Raw genomic sequence first — 22,142 nt, 5'->3', positions numbered from 1 at the left:
GGGTGCATTAAAGTTGGTTGTTAATGTCGGTAGTGACTTCTGTCATATACATTTGATCAATAATTGACATCCTCCTTTCTTCTTCCTTTCTTGCCGTGCACGCTCCCTCCCCCCTCTCCAGGGGTAGTGATAGGAACACTGAAAGAGTCATATATAGATGTATTAAAGCTTTGATATGCTCAAAAGTAGTTTGTGCCGTAATTATCATCCGGAGAACTTTTGAACTGAACTTGTGAGAGATGTAACATTTACGTGCCTTTCTCTCTTTGATTCATGCTCTGGTTTTGTCTTTCTCTATTCCCCTCTCACCACTTTCATTCCATCTCTTTTGTTTTATTTCCCTTTTTTTGTCTCTCACTTTCGCTTTCCCTATTTATTTCTTTGACTTTATTTTGTCATCCTCAATGATTTTATTTATACATGTGCTTTATTATGTGTTTTAAAACTAAATCACCCCCCCCCCCGTCTCTCTCTCTTCAGGCCCTTTGACGACCACTCAGGTGACCAGCACCACTCCAGCCCAACCTTTCACCTCCAGTTCTAGCCCTGCTACCACCCGCCCCCTGGCCCCCACTTCTCACCCCATTGGCGCTATCAACAAGGGCCCTGACCTGCGGCCAATCACAGCCACCGTACCAGTCACCAGGCGGCCTCCCCGCCCACCCGTCCAGGGCCCAGAGCCCCAGGTGTGTGAGTCCAGAGTGGCCAGAGGGGTGCAGTGGCCCTCCACCCAGAGAGGAGAGACTGTGGACCGTCCCTGTCCTAAAGGATCACTAGGTGGGGACTGACTATTACCGTGTTTCCTGTATGTATGAGTGTGTGGTTATTTGAGTTGGGGTGTGTGTCTGTGGTTTTTGTTAGTTTTTTGTAGGCGCTCAAGTACACGGGTGAATATACATACATGTGCGTGTGTTTTTTTCTTTGTTTGTGTGTATTTCTGTGTGTGTGCGTGCACGTGTGTGTTTCCCAGTGTGTCTCAGTTTCCGTCTGTGTGTGTTTTCCAGTGTGTGTGTGTGTGTGTGTGTGTGTGTGTGTGTGTGTGTGTGTGTGTGTGTGTGTGTGTGTGTGTGTGTGTGTGTGTGTGTGTGTGTGTGTGTGTGTGTGTGTGTGTGTGTGTGTGTTTTTTTCCCAGTGTGTCTCTGTTCTGTTTCAGTGTGTGTGTGTGTGTGTGTGTGTGTGTGTGTGTGTGTGTGTGTGTGTGTGTGTGTGTGTGTGTGTGTGTGTGTGTGTGTGTGTGTGTGTGTGTGTGTGTGTGTGTGTGTGTGTGTTTTCCAGTGTTTCAGTGTGTTTGCGCTGCAGCTCTTGTTTTTTCCCTGGCTGGCTGTGTTGTCTCCCCCTCTCCTCTCCTGTCCCACTGTTGGTCTCAGCAGCAGGCTGGGTCCCAGAGGACTCCCTCTACATAAAAGCCTGTCCTTCTCTCCTCTCCTCTCCAAATGAAAGAGTCGTCTCACAGCGAAACAGGGATAGCCAAGTGAAAGTGTGGAATAATGAAATGAAAGACTGAACAAAACAGGATACACCTCCCTTCATGCTTCTATAACTCCAAACATGCAAGCACCAAATATCCCTCTCGAGTTCCAGAAAAGAATAGAATATCTTTTACCACCATCTTTTTCTTTTACCCCTCCATCTCTTCTTGCTTTTCTGTGTTCTCTCTCTCTCTCTCTCTCTCTCTCTCTCTCTCTCTCGCTCTCTTTCTCTTTCTCTCTCTCTCTCTCTCTCTCTCATCTCTGACAACAACAGTAATGCTAAATTAGCAGCTGGCTTGATTGCCATGTCTTGGCAGAGATTTCAAACCCAATCTGCGCTCCCTGTATGGAGCTGTTTGTGTAGCGGCAGTGGAAAGACCCTTCCTTGGTTGATCCCAGTGTGTTGTCCTCTCTCTGAACTCTCCTAACTAAACAGAAAACTTAGCTGAAAACGAGGGGTGGCGGGAGGTCCCTCCCTTGAGGTGTTATTCTTGCAGATGAGAGACGATGCCTGATGGCGCCGTCTTTGGTGTGTGTGTGTGGGTGGGGGGGGCTGTGTGTGTGTGTGTGAAGTGCACGTTTGTGTGAATTTCTGTTCCTTTAAAGCCATGTTCTTATAGCCAACTCATTTGAAAGCCTACCCCTCCCTTCTCGTTCTTTCTCTTTCTGTCCTACACTCCATTACTTAACCTTTCCACTTCTGCCCCATTTTCTCTCACACACTTCCTCCTCCCTCCTCCCTCTCTTTTCTCTCCTCCGCCGAACCACTCAAAGTATTGCATATTTAAAGTTCATTTCATTTACTCTTTTTTTATCTGTCGTACTCTTTGCCCTGTTCCTTTTCTCTTTAAAATCCATTTCTCTATAATTGCCCAATACCTAATGCTTATTATCTCTCCATCCCTCTCTTCCTCCCTCCATCCCTCTCTTCCTCCCTCCATCCCTCTCTCCCTTCCTCCCTGGCCCTCCCAGGCATCGCATCGTTCCAGTGCTTGGCGGCTCCGGTCATGTGGAACCCTCGGGGCCCTGACCTCAGTAACTGCACCTCTCCCTGGGTCAACCAGGTAGCCCAGAAGGTAAGACCTCCACCTCTACTAGTCCCTCTGTTGGGGGCCTCTGGCCCTGGATGTCTGTGTCCATATGCACACTGCCATTAGCAGGTCTCCAAGGCTCTCCTGATTAAAACCCATCACCAAGGTTTTCACTCATTAGAATGACTCATTTCAACTAGACCCATATTCAAATGCATCCACTCTTCATCCTCCACTTTCTATAGTTAGTCATTCACCCTATGGAAGGCCATTAAGGTCAAGATAATGGAAATACTATTTTTATTGAGTATATTTAAAGTATATTTGAAGATAATTGAATTACAACTATTTTCATTGAGTATATTTAAAGATAATTGAGTTATAGCTATTTTTATTGAGTATATTTAAAGATAATTGAGTTACAACTATTTTATTGAGTATATTTAAAGTGCATTTTTATAAAAAAACGTAAGTCTACTCCGCACCCTCAACTTACCACTCTCAACCATCAGCAACCCCCAACACACACTCCTCTGTGTAGTACCCAGTGGTGGAAATGTGTGTCTCTCTGTGTGTAGATAAAGAGTGGTGAGAATGCTGCCAACATAGCTGGGGAGTTGGTGAACCACACACGGGGGCGGATCCACGCTGGTGATGTCAGCTCGTCAGTGCGTCTGATGGAACAGCTGCTGGACATACTGGATGCCCAGCTTCAGGCCCTGCGGCCCGGCAACAAGGAGTCAGCCGCACGCAACTACAACAAGGTAGAAGACACACACGTGCAAACACACACCACACACAGATAGATGTACACACACACACAAAGTTGTACAAACACACACACACTCACACATAGACACATTCACACACACTCACAGACAAACTGAACTCTCTCTCTCTCTCATCTCTGACAACAACAGTAATGCCGTTTTAAAAATGTTTAAAAATGCACGCTAACAGACCCCTAGTGTATAACATCCCTCTAGACTTGCAGTTTGCCATTGTTTTGGCATTACAGTACCCTATAGAAGCGTACTGTAATACTATTGTCCTCCCTCCTCTCAGCTCCAGAAGAGAGAGCGGACCTGTCGGGCTTACATCCAGGTAACTTCCCCTTTAATCCCCACACTTCAAATGGAGAATATCTTCTAGCCTACCAGTGTACTAACTACTGAGAATAATGTGGGAAACTTAACCTCTAGCCCATAGTAGACATATGTGTGTACTGTATAGGATTTCTTTAGGCTGAGATATATCATGTAATGTGTTCACAATCATTCTAGGTGCAGGTGGAGCGCGGTGCAGCGGTGTGTGTGTGTGTATGTACGTATGTACGTGTGTGTGTAAGCGTGCTGCGTGTGTGCGTGTACGTGTGCATGTGTCTGCATGCTGCGAGCGTGTGTGTGTGTGTGTGTGTGTGCGCTGTATGACTGATATCTCTCTGTGGATGCCTCCGTGAAATGTTTCTGTAATATTTCCTCAGGCTGCTAGTTGCTTTGTAGTTTTCCCTCATGTTCATAGTATCTCTCTGAAATGTGGGGCGGAGTAATAGAAGTGGTAATAATGTTTCTGTGACATAACTCAGCTAGGTTTCACTGTAATGTTATTACTACAGTGATATACGTTGCTATATGAGCCTTGGCTGTGTACTGTTCAGTACAGTATGATATCTCTGGCTATGTGTAAGGGGTAACTTGATAGTATGAAATGATCCTGTGTGTGATATCATAGTATGTATGATGTATTTCTACATATGAATGATTTCTGTCATCCTGCAGCATATGTGTTCCTTAACCAGTCTGTTGTGCTTTGGAACAAAATACATACACATCTGCAGTGGTGTACGATCTATGCAAAGTGTGCTGTGTTGTAGTGTGTCACTAGAGCGCCCTTGTTTAGCATTGGTTGTACTGTAGCTTATGAAGCAACACAGATGTAATACAGGATATGGTACATATATATCATTAGAATGGTTTTAATAGGTTTAGTGTAAGGGGAAATGTATGGTGATTGTGTGAAGAGCATAGAAGTGCAGCTGTAATTCTCTCCCTTCCACTGTACAATGAAGAATAATCTATTGACCCTGTGCGTGTCATACAGGCCTGTATAGTACAGGAGAATCACACGATGAATCAAACATACAGGCCTGTATAGTACAAGAGAATCACACGATGAATCAAACATACAGGCCTGTATAGTACAAGAGAATCACACGATGAATCAAACATACAGGCCTGTATAGTACAAGAGAATCACAGAGATGAATCAAACATACAGGCCTGCATATTATAAGAGAATTACATGGTGAATCAAACATACAGGCCTGTATAGTACAAGAGAATCACAGAGATGAATCAAACATACAGGCCTGTATAGTACAAGAGAATCACACGATGAATCAAACATACAGGCCTGTATAGTACAAGAGAATCACACGATGAATCAAACATACAGGCCTCTGTTAGAAATTGGATAACAGGTCAAACGTCTACTATAAGAGTAGAGCAGCAGAAAATGTAATGTACAGCAGTAGCATGGGTAATGTAATGCAGTGTAATACAGCAGTGTGAACCTTAGCGCCCCCTCTGCGTTGCCAGGCGGTAGTGCAGACAGTGGACAACCTGCTGCGTACAGAGGCCCTGGAGTCGTGGCAGGACATGAACACTACGGAGCAGGCCCACACCGCCACCATGCTATTGGACGTCCTGGAGAAAGGAGCCTTTCTATTGGCCAACAACATGTACGGCAACCGCTTCACCGACCGGGCCCCCAATATCGGTAAGAAATAGGGGGAAATGGAAGCAGTGGGGTGCATGCATGTGTGTGATTAGTAATTGAAATTAGTAGCAATAGTAATTCCAGTAGGTGGATAGGTGTAGAGCAGGGCATGCTCAATATCCTGGAAAAGCAGAACAACTCTAACCCTTTGTTCCCACGTGCCTGTGTGTGTATCTTAGATCTGGAGGTGCACGTGTTGAACACAGAGATGGACCTTCAGGACCTGTCCTTTCCTCAGAACTACGTGAGCGACAGCACCATCCAGCTCTCCGCCTCCACCATCAAACAGTACAGCCGCAATGGTCAGTAACCTTATCACGGTCATCACATCACAGTCAAACCCTACAGCGCTCCCGTTCACTTCATGACCTGAGATATGGGCTCGGGGATCTCCCGTTCACTTCATGACCTGAGATATGGGCTCGGGGATCTCCTGGTCACTTCATGACCTGAGGTATGGGCTCGGGGATCTCCCGTTCACTTCATGACCTGAGATATGGGCTCGGGGATCTCCTGGTCACTTCATGACCTGAGATATGGGCTCGGGGATCTCCCGGTCACTTCATGACCTAAGATATGGGCTTGGGGATCTCCCGTTCACTTCATGACCTGAGATATGGGTTCGGGGATCTCCCGTTCACTTCATGACCTGAGATATGGGCTCGGGGATCTCCCGGTCACTTCATGACCTAAGATATGGGCTCGGGGATCTCCCGTTCACTTCATGACCTGAGATATGGGCTCGGGGATCTCCCGGTCACTTCATGACCTGAGATATGGGCTCGGGGATCTCCCGTTCACTTCATGACCTGAAATGTGGGCTCAGGGATCTTCCGTTCACTTCATGACCTGAGATATGGGCTCGGGGATCTCCTGTTCACTTCATGACCTGAGATATGGGTTCGGGGATCTCCCGGTCACTTCATGACCTGAGATATGGGTTCGGGGATCTCCCGGTCACTTCATGACCTGAGATATGGGCGCGGGGATCTCCCGGTCACTTCATGACCTGGATATGGGTTCGGGGATCTCCTGTTCACTTCGTGACCTGAGGTATGGGCTCGGGGATCTCCCGGTCACTTCAAGACCTGAGATATGGGCTCGGGGATCTCCCTGTCACTTCGTGACCTGAGATATGGGCTCGGGATCTCCCGGTCACTTCATGACCTGAGATATGGGCTCGGGGATCTCCCGGTCACTTCATGACCTGAGATATGGGCTCGGGGATCTCCCGGTCACTTCATGACCTGAGATATGGGCTCAGGAATCTCTCAGTCAATGTTCCCGTTTGCATTTTCATGCAAGTCTAAAATAATCTGCATGCAGTTGACCAAGTTATTGTTTCATAATAACAGGCCAATCAGATTAATAAAAGCGCTGAGACCATTTCTTCCTTGATGGTTTCCTAACAGCACTCCTAATAGAATAGCTGGAGAGAAGTGTAGATGACTATCACCCACAGCCTGACAGAGCAATCTCAGCTCTCGCTCTCTCTCTCTCCCTTGCTCCGTCTCTCCACCATCTTATACCCCTCTCTCATCTCTTCTCCCGCTTCAAGCCCCCCTCCTCCTCCCCCTCTCCCTCCCTCCATTCCTCCTCTCCCTCCCTCCAGTCCTCCACCCATCCCTCCCTCTCCCCCTTCTCTGTTTTCTGTCAGCGCTCGGCTCTGCAGTGGGAACCAGATTAGAATGATTGAAACAAACGCACATGAAAAATTCATATGGAATAATAGGAGATCTGTGAATGCTTGAGGGATGAATGTTCCATTGCCCTCTACATTAAATCTCCCCTCTTTCCCACCAGTCAAAATGAAACGGTTCTTACCATCATTCTAACCTTCACTAACTCTCTCTCTCCCTCTGTCACTCTGCCTCTCTCCCTTTACTCCTTTCCCCCTTATTATTCCCCCTGTCCTCTCTCTCGCTATTTCTGTCTTCTTCTCGTCTTACTATTCCTCCTTTTCCTCTCCTTTACCCTTTTCTCTCTCTCTCTCCCCCTCCCCCTTCCTTCTCATTTACCTCTTTATGTTCTATATCTCTCTCTGACTCCCTCTCCTTCCCCCCTTCCCTCTCATTTACCTCTTTATGTTCTATCTCTCTCTCTGACTCCCTCTCCTTCCCCCTTCCTTCTCATTTACCTCTTTATGTTCTATCTCTCTCTGTCTGACTCCCTCTCCTTCCCCCCTTTCCTCTCCTTTACCTCTTTATGTTCTATCTCTCTCTCTGACTCCCTCTCCTTCCCCCCTTCCCTCTCCTTTACCTCTTTATGTTCTATCTCTCTCTCTGACTCCCTCTCCTTCCCCCTTCCCTCTCCTTTACCTCTTTATGTTCTATCTCTCTCTCTGACTCCCTCTCCTTCCCCCCTTCCCTCTCCTTTACCTCTTCATGTTCTATCTCTCTCTCTGACTCCCTCTCCTTCCCCCCTTCCTTCTCATTTACCTCTTTATGTTCTATCTCTCTCTCTGACTCCCTCTCCTTCCCCCCTTCCTTCTCATTTACCTCTTTATGTTCTATCTCTCTCTTTGACTCCCTCTCCCTCCCCCCTTCCCTCTCCTTTACCTCTTCATGTTCTATCTCTCTCTCTGACTCCCTCTCCTTCCCCCCTTCCCTCTCCTTTACCTCTTCATGTTCTATCTCTCTCTCTGACTCCCTCTCCTTCCCCCCTTCCTTCTCATTTACCTCTTTATGTTCTATCTCTCTCTCTGACTCCCTCTCCTTCCCCCCTTCCTTCTCATTTACCTTTTTATGTTCTCTCTCTCTCTCTGTCTGACTCCCTCTCCTTCCCCCCTTCCTTCTCATTTACCTCTTTATGTTCTATCTCTCTCTGTCTGACTCTCTCTCCTTCCCCCCTTCCCTCTCCTTTACCTCTTTATGTTCTATCTCTCTCTCTGACTCCCTCTCCTTCCCCCCTTCCTTCTCATTTACCTCTTTATGTTCTATCTCTCTCTCTGACTCCCTCTCCTTCCCCCCTTCCCTCTCATTTACCTCTTTATGTTCTATCTCTCTCTCTGACTCCCTCTCCTTCCCCCCTTCCCTCTCCTTTACCTCTTTATGTTCTATCTCTCTCTGTCTGACTCTCTCTCCTTATTATGCTCCCTTCACACACTATTTCTGTTTCTTTTTTCTCTTTTTCCTTTCCCTCTCTCATTTCCCCTCTCTATCTCTCTCTCTCTTCTTCTATCTGCCTCTCCCCGTCTCTCTCTCTGACCCTTTCGCTCTCTACCCGTCTCTCCCTGTCTCTCCCCATCTCTCATCTCTCCCCCTCCAGGCCAAGTCAAGGTAGTGTTTGTTCTTTATAAGAACTTGGGCTCCTTCCTGTCTACGGAGAACGCCACGGTGAAGATGGAGCTGGAGGCGGCACCGGGGGAGCGGGGCTTGGCGGTCAACTCCCACGTCATCGCCGCCTCCATCAATAAAGAGTCCAGCAGAGTGTTCCTCACTGAGCCGGTGGTGTTCACACTCAAACACTTACAGGTATACACTTACAGATACATGTAATGTTATAAGCTAACATACTTACAGAACGGCTCATAATAATGGCCGGAACATAGCAAATGGAATGGCATCAAACGCATGAAAACCATGTGTTTGATGTATTTGATACCATTCCACTCATTACGCTCCAGACATTACCATGAGTCCATCCTCCCCAATTAAAGTGCCACCAACCTCCTGTGACTCACACACATACAGTCCACAAACTCTCCCATACACACAATACATTCCCATGCACACAATACATTCCCATACACAATACACTCCCATACACACAATATACACCCATACACAATACACTCCCATACACACAATATACACCCATACACAATACACTCCAATACACACAATACACTCCCATACACAATACACGCCAGTATACACACTTCACTCACATATACACAGTACACTCCAATACACACACTACACTCACATAAAAATTACACTTACATACACTTGCATAAACCGAAAGGTTGAAAGATCGAACCCCAGAGCTGACAATTTAAAAAATCTGCCGTTCTGCCCTAAACAAGGCAGTTAACCCACTGTTCCTAGGCCGTCAATGAAAATAAGAATTTGTTCTTAACTGACTTGCCTGGTTAAATTAAGGTCAAATAAATAAATAAAATAATAATAAATAAATAAACATAAATGTACATTGACATAATGTACACATACAGGAGTTAAACACTACACCACATACTGTACTGTATTAGACTAACAAGCCCATACACATACTGTACTGTATTAGACTAACAAGCCCATACACATACTGTACTGTATTAGACTAACAAGCCCATACACATACTGTACTGTAGTAGACTAACAAGCCCATACACATACTGTACTGTATTAGACTAACAAGCCCATACACATACTATACTGTATTAGACAAACAAGCCCATACACATACTGTACTGTAGTAGACTAACAAGTTCATACACATACTGTACTGTAGTAGACAAACAAGCCCATACACATACTGTACTGGAGTAGACTAACAAGCCCATACACATACTGTACTGTAGTAGACTAACACGCCCATACACATACTGTACTGTAGTAGACAAACAAGCCCATACACATACTGTACTGTAGTAGACAAACAAGCCCATACACATACTGTACTGTAGTAGACAAACAAGCCCATACACATACTGTACTGTAGTAGACTAACAAGCCCATACACATACTGTACTGTAGTAGACTAACAAGCCCATACACATACTGTACTGTAGTAGACAAACAAGCCCATACACATACTGTACTGTAGTAGACTAACAAGCCCATACACATACTGTACTGTAGTAGACAAACAAGCCCATACACATACTGTACTGTAGTAGACAAACAAGCCCATACACATACTGTACTGTAGTAGACAAACAAGCCCATACACATACTGTACTGTAGTAGACAAACAAGCCCATACACATACTGTACTGTAGTAGACAAACAAGCCCATACACATACTGTACTGTAGTAGACAAACAAGCCCATACACATACTGTACTGTAGTAGACAAACAAGCCCATACACATACTGTACTGTAGTAGACAAACAAGCCCATACTGTACTGTAGTAGACTAACAAGCCCATACACATACTGTACTGTAGTAGACAAACAAGCCCATACACATACTGTACTGTAGTAGACAAACAAGCCCATACTGTACTGTAGTAGACTAACAAGCCCATACACATACTGTACTGTAGTAGACAAACAAGCCCATACACATACTGTACTGTAGTAGACTAACAAGCCCATACACATACTGTACTGTAGTAGACTAACAAGCCCATACACATACTGTACTGTAGTAGACTAACAAGCCCATACACATATTGTACTGTATTAGACTAACAAGCCCATACACATACTGTACTGTAGTAGACTAACAAGCCCATACACATACTGTACTGTAGTAGACTAACAAGCCCATACACATACTGTACTGTAGTAGACAAACAAGCCCATACACATACTGTACTGTAGTAGACAAACAAGCCCATACACATACTGTACTGTAGTAGACTAACAAGCCCATACACATACTGTACTGTAATAGACAAACAAGCCCATACACATACTGCACTGTAGTAGACAAACAAGCCCATACACATACTGTACTGTAGTAGACAAACAAGCCCATACACATACTGTACTGTAGTAGACTAACAAGCCCATACACATACTGTACTGTAGTAGACTAACAAGCCCATACACATACTGTACTGTAGTAGACTAACAAGCCCATACACATTCTGTACTGTAGTAGACAAACAAGCCCATACACATACTGTACTGTAGTAGACAAACAAGCCCATACACATTCTGTACTGTAGTAGACTAACAAGCCCATACACATACTGTACTGTAGTAGACTAACAAGCCCATACACATTCTGTACTGTAGTAGACAAACAAGCCCATACACATACTGTACTGTAGTAGACAAACAAGCCCATACACATACTGTACTGTAGTAGACTAACAAGCCCATACACATACTGTACTGTAATAGACAAACAAGCCCATACACATACTGCACTGTAGTAGACAAACAAGCCCATACACATACTGTACTGTAATAGACAAACAAGCCCATACACATACTGCACTGTAGTAGACAAACAAGCCCATACACATACTGTACTGTAGAAGACAAACAAGCCCATACACATTCTGTACTGTAGTAGACAAACAAGCCCATACACATACTGTACTGTAGTAGACTAACAAGCCCATACACATACTGTACTGTAGAAGACAAACAAGCCCATACACATTCTGTACTGTAGTAGACAAACAAGCCCATACACATACTGTACTGTAGTAGACTAACAAGCCCATACACATACTGTACTGTAGAAGACAAACAAGCCCATACACATACTGTACTGTAGAAGACAAACAAGCCCATACACATTCTGTACTGTAGTAGACAAACAAGCCCATACACATACTGTACTGTAGTAGACAAACAAGCCCATACACATACTGTACTGTAGAAGACAAACAAGCCCATACACATTCTGTACTGTAGTAGACAAACAAGCCCATACACATACTGTACTGTAGTAGACTAACAAGCCCATACACATACTGTACTGTAGTAGACTAACAAGCCCATACACATACTGTACTGTAGTAGACAAACAAGCCCATACTGTACTGTAGTAGACTAACAAGTTCATACACATACTGTACTGTAGTAGACAAACAAGCCCATACACATACTGTACTGGAGTAGACTAACAAGCCCATACACATACTGTACTGTAGTAGACTAACACGCCCATACACATACTGTACTGTAGTAGACAAACAAGCCCATACACATACTGAACTGGAGTAGACTAACAAGCCCATACACATACTGTACTGTAGTAGACTAACAAGCCCATACACATACTGTACTGTAGTAGACTAACAAGCCCATACACATACTGTACTGTAGTAGACTAACAAACCCATACACATACTGTACTGTAGTAGACTAACAAACCCATACACACACTGTACTGTAGTAGACTAACAAGCCCATACACATACTGTACTGTAGTAGACTTACAAGCCCATACACATACTGTACTGTAGTAGACTAACAAGCCCATACACATACTGTACTGTAGTAGACTAACAAGCCCATACACATACTGTACTGTAGTAGACTAACAAACCCATACACATACTGTATACAGAGCATCAAACACTACGTCCCACACACTGTACACCCTGTTCTGTTACTGTACACATGCATTACAATATATTTCACCTCTCACCCTTTCTCTCTCTCTCCCACATATTTGCCAACTGTTTAAATAGGCTGTATTTTATTTCCCTGTCATCTGCTTGTACTGTATATAAACATGTTTAAATGGATTGCAGCACTTTATGTTTGTTATTTATGTATGTGTGTTGTTATAAATCCTGCGACAGAACCATTTACCTTGGGTATCAATACAGTTAATTAATTTTCATTTGAATTTACCCTCTCTCACTCTCTCCCTACAGTTGGAGAACCACTTCAGTCCCAACTGTTCGTTCTGGAATTACTCTGAGCGGTCGATGACAGGCCAGTGGTCGTCTCAGGGCTGTAGACTGCTGGACACCAACAGCACACACACCACCTGCTCCTGTTCCCACCTCACCAACTTTGCTGTGCTCATGGCCCACCACCAGCCTGATGTAGGTCCAGTGGATATTACACACACACACACACACACACACACACACACACACACACACACACACACACACACACACACACACACACACACACACACACACACAGACACACACACACACACACACACACACACACACCAAGTTTATTATAGTAAATGGAAACCCGAAAATCATCAGCCGTCTCAATGTTGTTTTAGAGAATTTGGCAGTACGTCCTACGGGCCTCACAACCGCAGACCACGTGTTATCACGCCAGCCCAGGATCTCCACATCCGGCTATACTGAAACTGTTATCTTTGACTCCAAAACTAACTACAATAATAAAAACCATCAAGAATTATGTTCAGTTTTAGTAATTTTTGGGGGGGGAAATAGAAGGGGGTTTTCAAGCTTCGGAACCTGGCGAGTCACGTTGAGATTGACTTTATAATTTAAAGGTAGACACTCAGTGAGATGACGTTGCCATGAGCAGCACCACATATATTGGGGGCGTTTGAGTGGTAAGGCTAAATATACAGTGCCTTGGCGTTTTTCCTGTTTTGTTGTATTACAACCTGTAATTTAAATTGATTTTTATTTGGATTTCATTTAATGGACATACACAAATAAGTCCAAATTGGTGAAATTAAATGAAAAATATAACTTGTTTCAAAAAATTCCTAAAAATTCAAAACGTGGTGCGTGTATATGTACTCACTCCCTTTGCTATGAAGCCCCTAAATATGATCTGGTTGTCACGATCGCCGTTACGTGAAAGAGAGGAGGACCAAGGCGCAGCGTGAAATGAACACATATTTAATCAACGAAGACGAAGAACACTTACAAACTAAACAAAACAACAAACCGACGAACGTGAAGCTATAATAATGACAAGTGCAGACACAGGCGACATAGACATAGACAATCACCCATAAACTACCTAATGACTATGGTTGCCTAAATATGGCTCCCAATCAGAGACAACAATAGACAGCTGTCTCTAATTGAGAACCAATCTAGGCAACCATAGACATACATACACCTAGACTAAACACTGCCCCATAAACATACAAAAAACCCTAGACAATACAAAACACATACTTCCCTCATGTCACACCCTGACCTAACTAAAATAATAAAGAAAACAAAGATAACTAAGGCCAGGGCGTGACACTGGTGCAACCAATTACCTTCAGAAGTCACATAATTAGTTAAATAAAGTCCACCTGTGTGCAATATAAGTGTCACATGATCTAAGAATATATACACCTGCTCTGAAAGGCCCCAGTGTCTGCAACTCCAGTAAGCAAGGGGCACCACCAAGCAAGCAGCACCATGAAGACTAAGGACCTCTCCAAACAGGTCAGGGACAAAGTTGTGGAGAAGTACAGATCAGGATTGGGTTATAAAAAATATCAGAAACTTTGAACATCCCACAGAGCACCATTAAATCTGTTATTAAAAAATGGAAAGATTATGGCACCACAACAAACCTGCCAAGAGAGGGTCGCCCACCAAAACTCATGGACCAGGCTAGGAGGGCATTAATCAGAGAGGCAACAAAGAGACCAAAGATAACCTCGAAGGAGCTGCAAAGCTCCACAGCGGAGATTGGAGTATCTGTCCATAGGACCACTTTAAGCCCTACACTCCACAGAGCTGGGCTTTACGGAAGAGTGGCCAGAAAAAAAACATTGCTTTTTGGTGTTCGCCAAAAGGCATGTGGGAGACTTCCCAAACATATGGAAGAAGGTACTCTTGTCAGATAAGACTAAAATTGAGCTTTTTGGCCATCCAGGAAAACGCTATGTCTGGCTCTAACTCAACACCTCTCATCACCCTGAGAACCCCATCCCCACAGTGAAGCATGGTGGTGGCAGCATCATGCTGTGGCGATGTTTTTCATCGGCAGGGACTGGGAAACTGGTCAGAATTGAATGAATGATGGCTGGCGCTAAATACAGCGAAATTCTTGAGGGAAACCTGTTTCAGTCTTCCAGAGATTTGAGACTGGGAAGGAGGTTCACCTTCCAGCAGGACAATGACTCTAAGCATACTGCTAGAGCAACACTTGAGTGGTTTAAGGGGAAACATTTAAATGTCTTGGAATGGCCTAGTCAAAGCCCAGACCTCAATCCAATTGAGAATCTGTAGTATGACTTAAATATTGCTGTACACCAGTGGAACCCATCCAGCTTGAAGGAGCAGTTTTGCTTTGAAGAATGGGCAAAAATCCCAGTGGCTAGATGTGCCAAGCTTATAGAGACATACCCCAAGACACTTGCAGCTGTAATTGCTGCAAAAGATGGCTCTACAAAGTATTGACTTTGGGGGGGTGAATAGTTATGCACTCTCAAGTTTTCAGTTTTTTATTTTATTTCTTGTTTGTTTCACAATAAAAAATATTTTGCATCTTCAAAGTGCTAGGCATGTTGTGTAAATCAAATGACACAAATCCCCCAAAAATCCATTTTAATTCCAGGTTGTAAGGCAACAAAATAGGGAAAATGCCAAGGGTGGTGAATACTTTCGCAAGCCACTGTATGTGCGTGTACATTGGACTATCAACTGGTGAGAGAGCCTCAAATATCACATTATATATAAACTCAGCAAAAAAATAAACATCCCTTTTTCAGGACCCTGTCTTTCAAAGATAATTCGTAAAAATCCAAATCACTTCACAGATCTTCATTGTAAAGGGTTTAACTTCTCTGCGCTACGGATCCCTTTTACGGGATCATTTTCCTAAACAACCGCTGAATTGCAGGGCGCAAAATATTACTACAAATATTTATAATCATGCAATCACAAGTGAAATATACCAAAACACAGTTTAGCTTGTTGTTAATCCACCTATCGTGTCAGATTTTGAAAATATGCTTTACAGAGAAAGAAATCCAAGCTTTTGTGAGTGTATCAATCAATGCTAAAACAGCTAGCCCCAAATTAGCATGGTCACGAAGGTCAGAAAAGCAATAAAATTAATCGCTTACCTTTGATAATCTTCGGATGTTTGCACTCACGAGACTCCCAGTTACACAATAAATGTTATTTTTGTTCGATAAATATTACTTTTATTACAAAAAAACGCCATTTGGGTTGCGCGTTATGTTCAGAAAACTACAGCACCTCGTTCCGGTGCTGAAAGGCAGAAGAAAATTCCCAAACGTATCAGATACAAAAATATTACAAAAAATATTTATAATCATGCAATCACAAGTGAAATATACCAAACACAGCTTAGCTTGTTGTTAATCCACCTATCGTGTCAGATTTTGAAAATATGCTTTGCAACGAAAGCAATCTAAGCTTTTGTGAGTGTATCAATCAATGCTACAACAGTTAGCCTTATATTAGCTTGGTTAGCTTGGTCACGAAAGTCAGAAAAGCAATCAAATTAATCGCTTACCTTTGATAATCTTCGGATGTTTGCACTCACGAGACTCCCAGTTACACAACAAATGTTCTTTTTGTTCGATAAATATTACTTTTATGACAAAAAAACGCCATTTGGGTTGCGCGTTATGTTCAGAAAACCAAAGCCTCGTTCCGTTCGACGAAAATTCCAAAAAGTATCCGTAATGGTCGTAGAAACATGTCAAATGTTTTTTATAATCAATCCTCAGGTTGGTTTTAACAAACATAATCGATAATATTTAAACCAGATCGTAACCTATTCAATAAGAGAGAAAAAGAAAATGGAGAGCTCCCCTCTCGCGCGCAGGAACTATTCAGAGGACACCTGACTACTTTTGAAAAATCTCGCTCATTTTTCAAAATAAAAGCCTGAAACTATGTCTAAAGCCTGGTCACAGCCTGAGGAAGCCATTGGAAAAGGAATCTGGTTGATACCCCTTTAAATGGAAGAAAGACTGTCCAGGAAACACAGATTTTTAAAACAAAATATCACTTCCGGGTTAGATTTTCTCAGGTTTTCGCCTGCAGAATCAGTTTTGTTATACTCACAGACAATATTTTGACAGTTTTGGAAACTTTGGAGTGTTTTCTATCATAATCTGTAAATTATATGCATATTCTATGATCTGGACCTGAGAAATAGTCAGTTTACCTTGGGAACGTTATTTAAAAAAAATAATAATAATAATCTGACCCCTAGCGTCAAGAGGTTAAACACTGTTTCCCATGCTTGTTCAATGAACCATAAACAACTAATGAACATGATAATGTGGAACAGTCGTTCCATGTGGAACAGTCGTTAAGACACTAACAGCTTACAGACGGTAGGCAATTAGGGTCACAGTTATGAAAACGTAGGACACTAAAGAGGCCTTTCTACTGACTCTGAAAAATACCAAAAGAAAGATGCCAAACTGCGTGAACATGCCTTAGGCTTGCTGCAAGGAGGCATGAGGATTGCAGATGTGGCCAGGGCAATAAATTGCAATGTCCGTACTGTGAGACGCCTAAGACAGCGCTACAGGGGGACAGGACGGACAGCTGATCGTCCTCACAGTGGCAGATCACGTGTAACAACACCTGCACAGGATAGGTACATCCAAACATCACATCTGCAGGACAGGTACAGGATGGCAACAACAACTGCCCGAGTTACACCAAGAACACACAATCCCTCCATCAGTGCTCAGACTGTCCGCAATAGGCTGAGAGAGGCTGGACTGAGGGCTTGTAGGCCTGTTGTAAGGCAGGTCCTCACCAGACATCACCGGCAACAACGTCGCCTATGGGCACAAACCCACTGTCGCTGGACCAGACAGGACTGGCAAAAAGTGCTCTTCACTGACGAGTTGCGTTTTTTTCTCACCAGGGGTGATGGTCGGAATCACGTTTATCATCGAAGGAATGAGCGTTACACCGAGGCCTGTACACTGGAGCGGGACCGATTTGGAGGTGGAGGGTCCGTCATGGTCTGGGGCGGTGTGTCACAGCATCATCGGACTGAGCTTGTTGTCATTGCAGGCAATCTCAACGCTGTGCGTTACAGGGAAGACTGACATTCCTATTTTGCAGGAAATCACGCACAGAACGAGCAGTATGGCTGGTGGCATTGTCTTGCTGGAGGGTCATGTCAGGATGAGCCTGCAGGAAGGGTACTACATGAGGGAGGAGGATGTGTTCTGCCATGGCCAGTGAAGAGCCCAGATCTCAATCCCATTGAGCAAGTCTGGAGCCTGTTGGATCGGAGGGTGAGGGCTAGGGCCATTCCCCCCAGAAATGTCCGGGAACTTGCAGGTGCCTTGGTGGAAGAGCGGGGTAACATCTCACAGCAAGAACTGGCAAATCTGGTGCAGTCCATGAGGAGGAGATGCACTGCAGTACTTAATGCAGCTGGTGGCCACAGCAGATGCTGACTGTTACTTTTGATTTTGACCCCCCCCTTTGTTCAGGGACACATTATTCAATTTCTGTTAGTCACATGTCTGTGGAACTTGTTCAGTTTATGTCTCAGTTGTTGAATCTTGTTATGTTCATACAAATATTTAAACATCTAAGTTTGCTGAAAATAAGCGCAGTTGACAGTGAGAGGACGTTTATTTTTTTTGCTGAATTTACATATACAGTATGTGAATCACGGCAAAGTGTGTTCCTGTTTCAGTCATGTCTTTGGTCACTTCCCGTGGGTCAAACAAAAACACCATAATGATTGGTTGACAATAGAGCCTCCTACAATGCAGGCAATGGCTACAGGATGAAGTTGATGAAGAGCAAATGCAGAAACTTGAAGTTGACTGGCGTCAACACTTCATGATCTTTGACCACATGGTTTTTGTAAAGTTCATGCAGTTGTCATATAGGCACAAGTCAGACAGTTTTTATCCCCATAATGCAACACACTTTGGAAAGGCTGTGACCAAAAATGGTCAACGACTTGACAAAAGTGATCAAACGTGCCCTGTTTCTGCAATAACTCTTGGACTCTTGACAACATGATAACGTTATTGCACCTTGCTGAAACAAGCAAGGTGTTGTAGGAAACGATGAATAGAATGGGCTTGGAACTGCTCACCCTGGCAATTTGACTGGGAAACTCATGGGTACACTCGCAATGGCTGCCTGGTATTGTGACGCAATCATTTCCATGGTAATGTAGAATGTTCAATCAAATTATGTTAACTGATATGGCTAATACAATGGAATATATGTTTATGTAATCTCATTAGAGCTGAATCAACAAATCACAGCACATATAATTAGGAATTTGAATACTAGAATGGACATGAACCTTCTTATGATGGGATAAAGATCAGCCATTTTGGTTAGGGAGTTGTTCAACCAGTGCTGTGATAAGATATTGTGTAAAATAATGAATTTTAAGAATTTATCTGCACTGTATGTTTGTTAGCTAGCTAGCCATCCAATTGTAGAGGAAATTCCATTCATTTTTCAAAGTAACTGCCAGTATGCCAACATTCTATTCAAACAATGCAGTCAATCCACATCCATAAACTTGCTGAAATCAGTTGCTGATGGAACATTGAGGGTTTATTAAATAGCCCCTCTAGTAATTTAACAGGATCTCTATGACACAGCACATATTGATGGCCGTCACTAGATAACACACCCACAGTCATAATTATGACTAAACTTCACCCATTCCTACAATATCCCCACCCATTTCTACAATTTCTCAAAACAGGAAGTAAAAGCAGGAAGTAAAAACAAGAAATTCATAGACATAGCTATGCATGCAAGGACTGACCATGCATGATATCCAAATGATAGTTTTAACCATGTTTTTTATGCTATACATTGTTTGTTTACATTTACTTTGTTTACAAACAGAATAAACAAGCTTATTTTTGAAGTCCTGATGGGGTACGACAGTTGAACTAAGCTCATTTATAAGTAATATTCTTCAAGAATCAATGGGTGCATGTCATTAAAGGCAAAAAATGTATGTTACAACTGCTGATTGCCCCTTTAAACTAAATAAAAACTAGTCAAGTGAATGTGAAACTAACTGAAACTAAACTGAATTTGAAACAATATTCTTCAAACTAATAGATATAAAAACGAATATAAAAACACTAAACTATAATAACCTTGGCACACACACACACCTACATGCGCACACATACACACAAACACACACATGCATGTAAACACACACACACTTACTCAAACTACTCTCTCTTTCTCCTTCCATCTCTCTCTCTCTTTATTTCTCCCTCCCACGCACTCACACTTACAAATTCATGTCCTGCAACTCTGACTGACATTCACTTGAATGTGAATGTCATGTATTTTTTCAGGATGTCTCGTCTCCTTGTCTCTACATTTTAGCTGAATGTGAATACATTTACAAATATAAACTCTCTCTCTCACTCTCACCCTGTCCCTCCTTGTCTTTCTCCTTGTCTCCCACCATTCCTACCTCCCATTCCTTTCCTCCCTATATCTGTCTCCCCTCACCTCTCCTCTTCCTCTTCTCCCCCATCTCTCTCCCCCACCCTATTTCTCCCTCTCCATCCCCACCATCCCTCTCTCACAGTACCCTGGGAGGATGCACGAGTTGATCCTGTTTGTTATCACCTGGGTGGGCATAGTGATCAGCCTGGTGTGCCTGGCTATCTGCATCTCTACCTTTTGCTTCCTGAGGGGCCTGCAGACCGACCGCAACACCATCCACAAGAACCTCTGCATCAACCTCTTCATCGCAGAGCTCCTCTTCCTTATCGGCATCGACAAGACCCAGTACCACGTGAGTAGGGGAGGGGAGAGGGAGAGAGGGACATGTAGCCTGGTTCCAGATCTGTTTGTGCTGTCTTGTTAAGTCATAAAGACATTGTCATGTGGCATGTGAAATAACTGATCTGGAGCCAGGCTAGGGGACAAGTGCCTCGTACATGGAACACCTAATACAGGACAGAGAGACGTCTGTCTCGCACTTGGAACACCATCAGACAGACTAAAGGGGAAGTGCTTTTCATTATGGACCATGAGAATGAAAAGGTCCTCCATTATAGGGCTTGAATGACCCTATGCTGTCCTTTTCTGAATCTTACTCACCTTCCTTTGCTATTTTCCCTTTCTCTTTCACTCCTTTTCACCCCTCTGTTTTTTAAATCTCTATTTTTATTTTATTTTACTCTCCTTCTCATTCTTTCTCTCTCTCACTCCCTGACCTCCCTCTGTCTCCCTCTGTCTCTTTCTCCTTCTCTCTCTGTCTCTCAGATTGCCTGTCCGATCTTTGCTGGGCTGCTTCACTTCTTCTTCCTGGCTGCATTCTCCTGGATGTGTCTGGAGGGGGTGCAGCTCTATCTGTTGCTGGTGGAGGTGTTTGAGAGCGAGTACTCCCGCAAGAAGTACTACTACCTGTGTGGCTACTGCTTCCCAGCTCTGGTGGTGGGCATCTCGGCAGCCATAGACTACCGGAGCTATGGGACCAAGAAAGCGTACGTGTGAAGCAGTCCCTTTTCACCTGTAGATTGAGAGACAGGATTATGCTAGTTTAGAGTGCCTAGACTATTCCCCTAACAGGGAATGTAATATGGAGTGTAGTGTGAAGAGGATTGTTCTCTTCGTTGCCTTCCCCCCATGGACAAGGGTTTTGAACAGAGTTAGCCGAAGCCTGCTGATTAGCTTCTATAAGATATCCTCCGAGACAGGGGATGAGTGTGTGTGTGTGATTTGTGTGTGTGATGTGTGTGTGTGTGTGCATGGGTGCATGTGTGCGAGTGTGACTGTGATATTTGAATCTTTTCCTTTGTCCCATGTCTAGGTGCTGGTTGCGGGTGGATAACTACTTCATCTGGAGCTTCATTGGCCCTGTTTCTTTTGTTATTATGGTACAGTCATTCATTATGATGCTATTATGACCAACTGTATTACATTCTTTTTCATTCAGGCTACTTACTTATTTACTTAATCCTCTTTGTTCCTGGAGGAACATAGGGCCTGTACTAAAGGCTAACTTCACAAATATTACAACCATTTAAGACCAGAGTGTGTTCTAGGATTCCACTGAATGTGTTGTAGAGGTGTGTAAACTTTGATCTTTCCCCCCCAGCTGAACCTGGTGTTCCTCATGATCACCGTGCACAAGATGACCCGCAACTCCTCTGCCCTAAAACCTGACTCCAGCCGCCTCGACAACATCAAGTGAGTCCCTCTCAGCAGAGGTTAGGGGTCAGTGAAGCCTCCCAGGTCATGTGATTAGGGCATTTCCTGTATCAGTGAGACATGGGTTGGAAATCTGAAAAAATGAAGGAAAAGCAGAA

The 22,142-nt window shown here is 43.7% G+C and overlaps 1 protein-coding gene across 1 annotated transcript in view; it reads left to right on the top strand.

Annotated features, from left to right (window-relative positions):
* The window catches only part of LOC120044053 (adhesion G protein-coupled receptor L1-like), a 74,568-nt gene that overhangs the window by 36,737 nt on the left and 15,689 nt on the right, over positions 1-22,142 (top strand). Inside the window, exons 8-19 of the mRNA XM_038988643.1 lie at positions 481-777; positions 2,442-2,545; positions 3,079-3,264; positions 3,566-3,604; positions 5,098-5,278; positions 5,458-5,580; positions 8,546-8,751; positions 12,790-12,963; positions 20,414-20,623; positions 21,097-21,317; positions 21,644-21,710; positions 21,932-22,023. Coding sequence (XP_038844571.1) covers positions 481-777; positions 2,442-2,545; positions 3,079-3,264; positions 3,566-3,604; positions 5,098-5,278; positions 5,458-5,580; positions 8,546-8,751; positions 12,790-12,963; positions 20,414-20,623; positions 21,097-21,317; positions 21,644-21,710; positions 21,932-22,023 — 1,900 coding nt within the window. The remainder of the gene's footprint in view (positions 1-480; positions 778-2,441; positions 2,546-3,078; positions 3,265-3,565; positions 3,605-5,097; positions 5,279-5,457; positions 5,581-8,545; positions 8,752-12,789; positions 12,964-20,413; positions 20,624-21,096; positions 21,318-21,643; positions 21,711-21,931; positions 22,024-22,142) is intronic.

Source organism: Salvelinus namaycush, chromosome 3, assembly GCF_016432855.1.
Source record: "Salvelinus namaycush isolate Seneca chromosome 3, SaNama_1.0, whole genome shotgun sequence".
NCBI classification, from domain to species: Eukaryota; Metazoa; Chordata; class Actinopteri; order Salmoniformes; family Salmonidae; genus Salvelinus; species Salvelinus namaycush.
The sequence above is the reverse complement of the archived record's forward strand: the minus strand, read 5'-3'. Positions and strand labels throughout refer to the sequence as shown.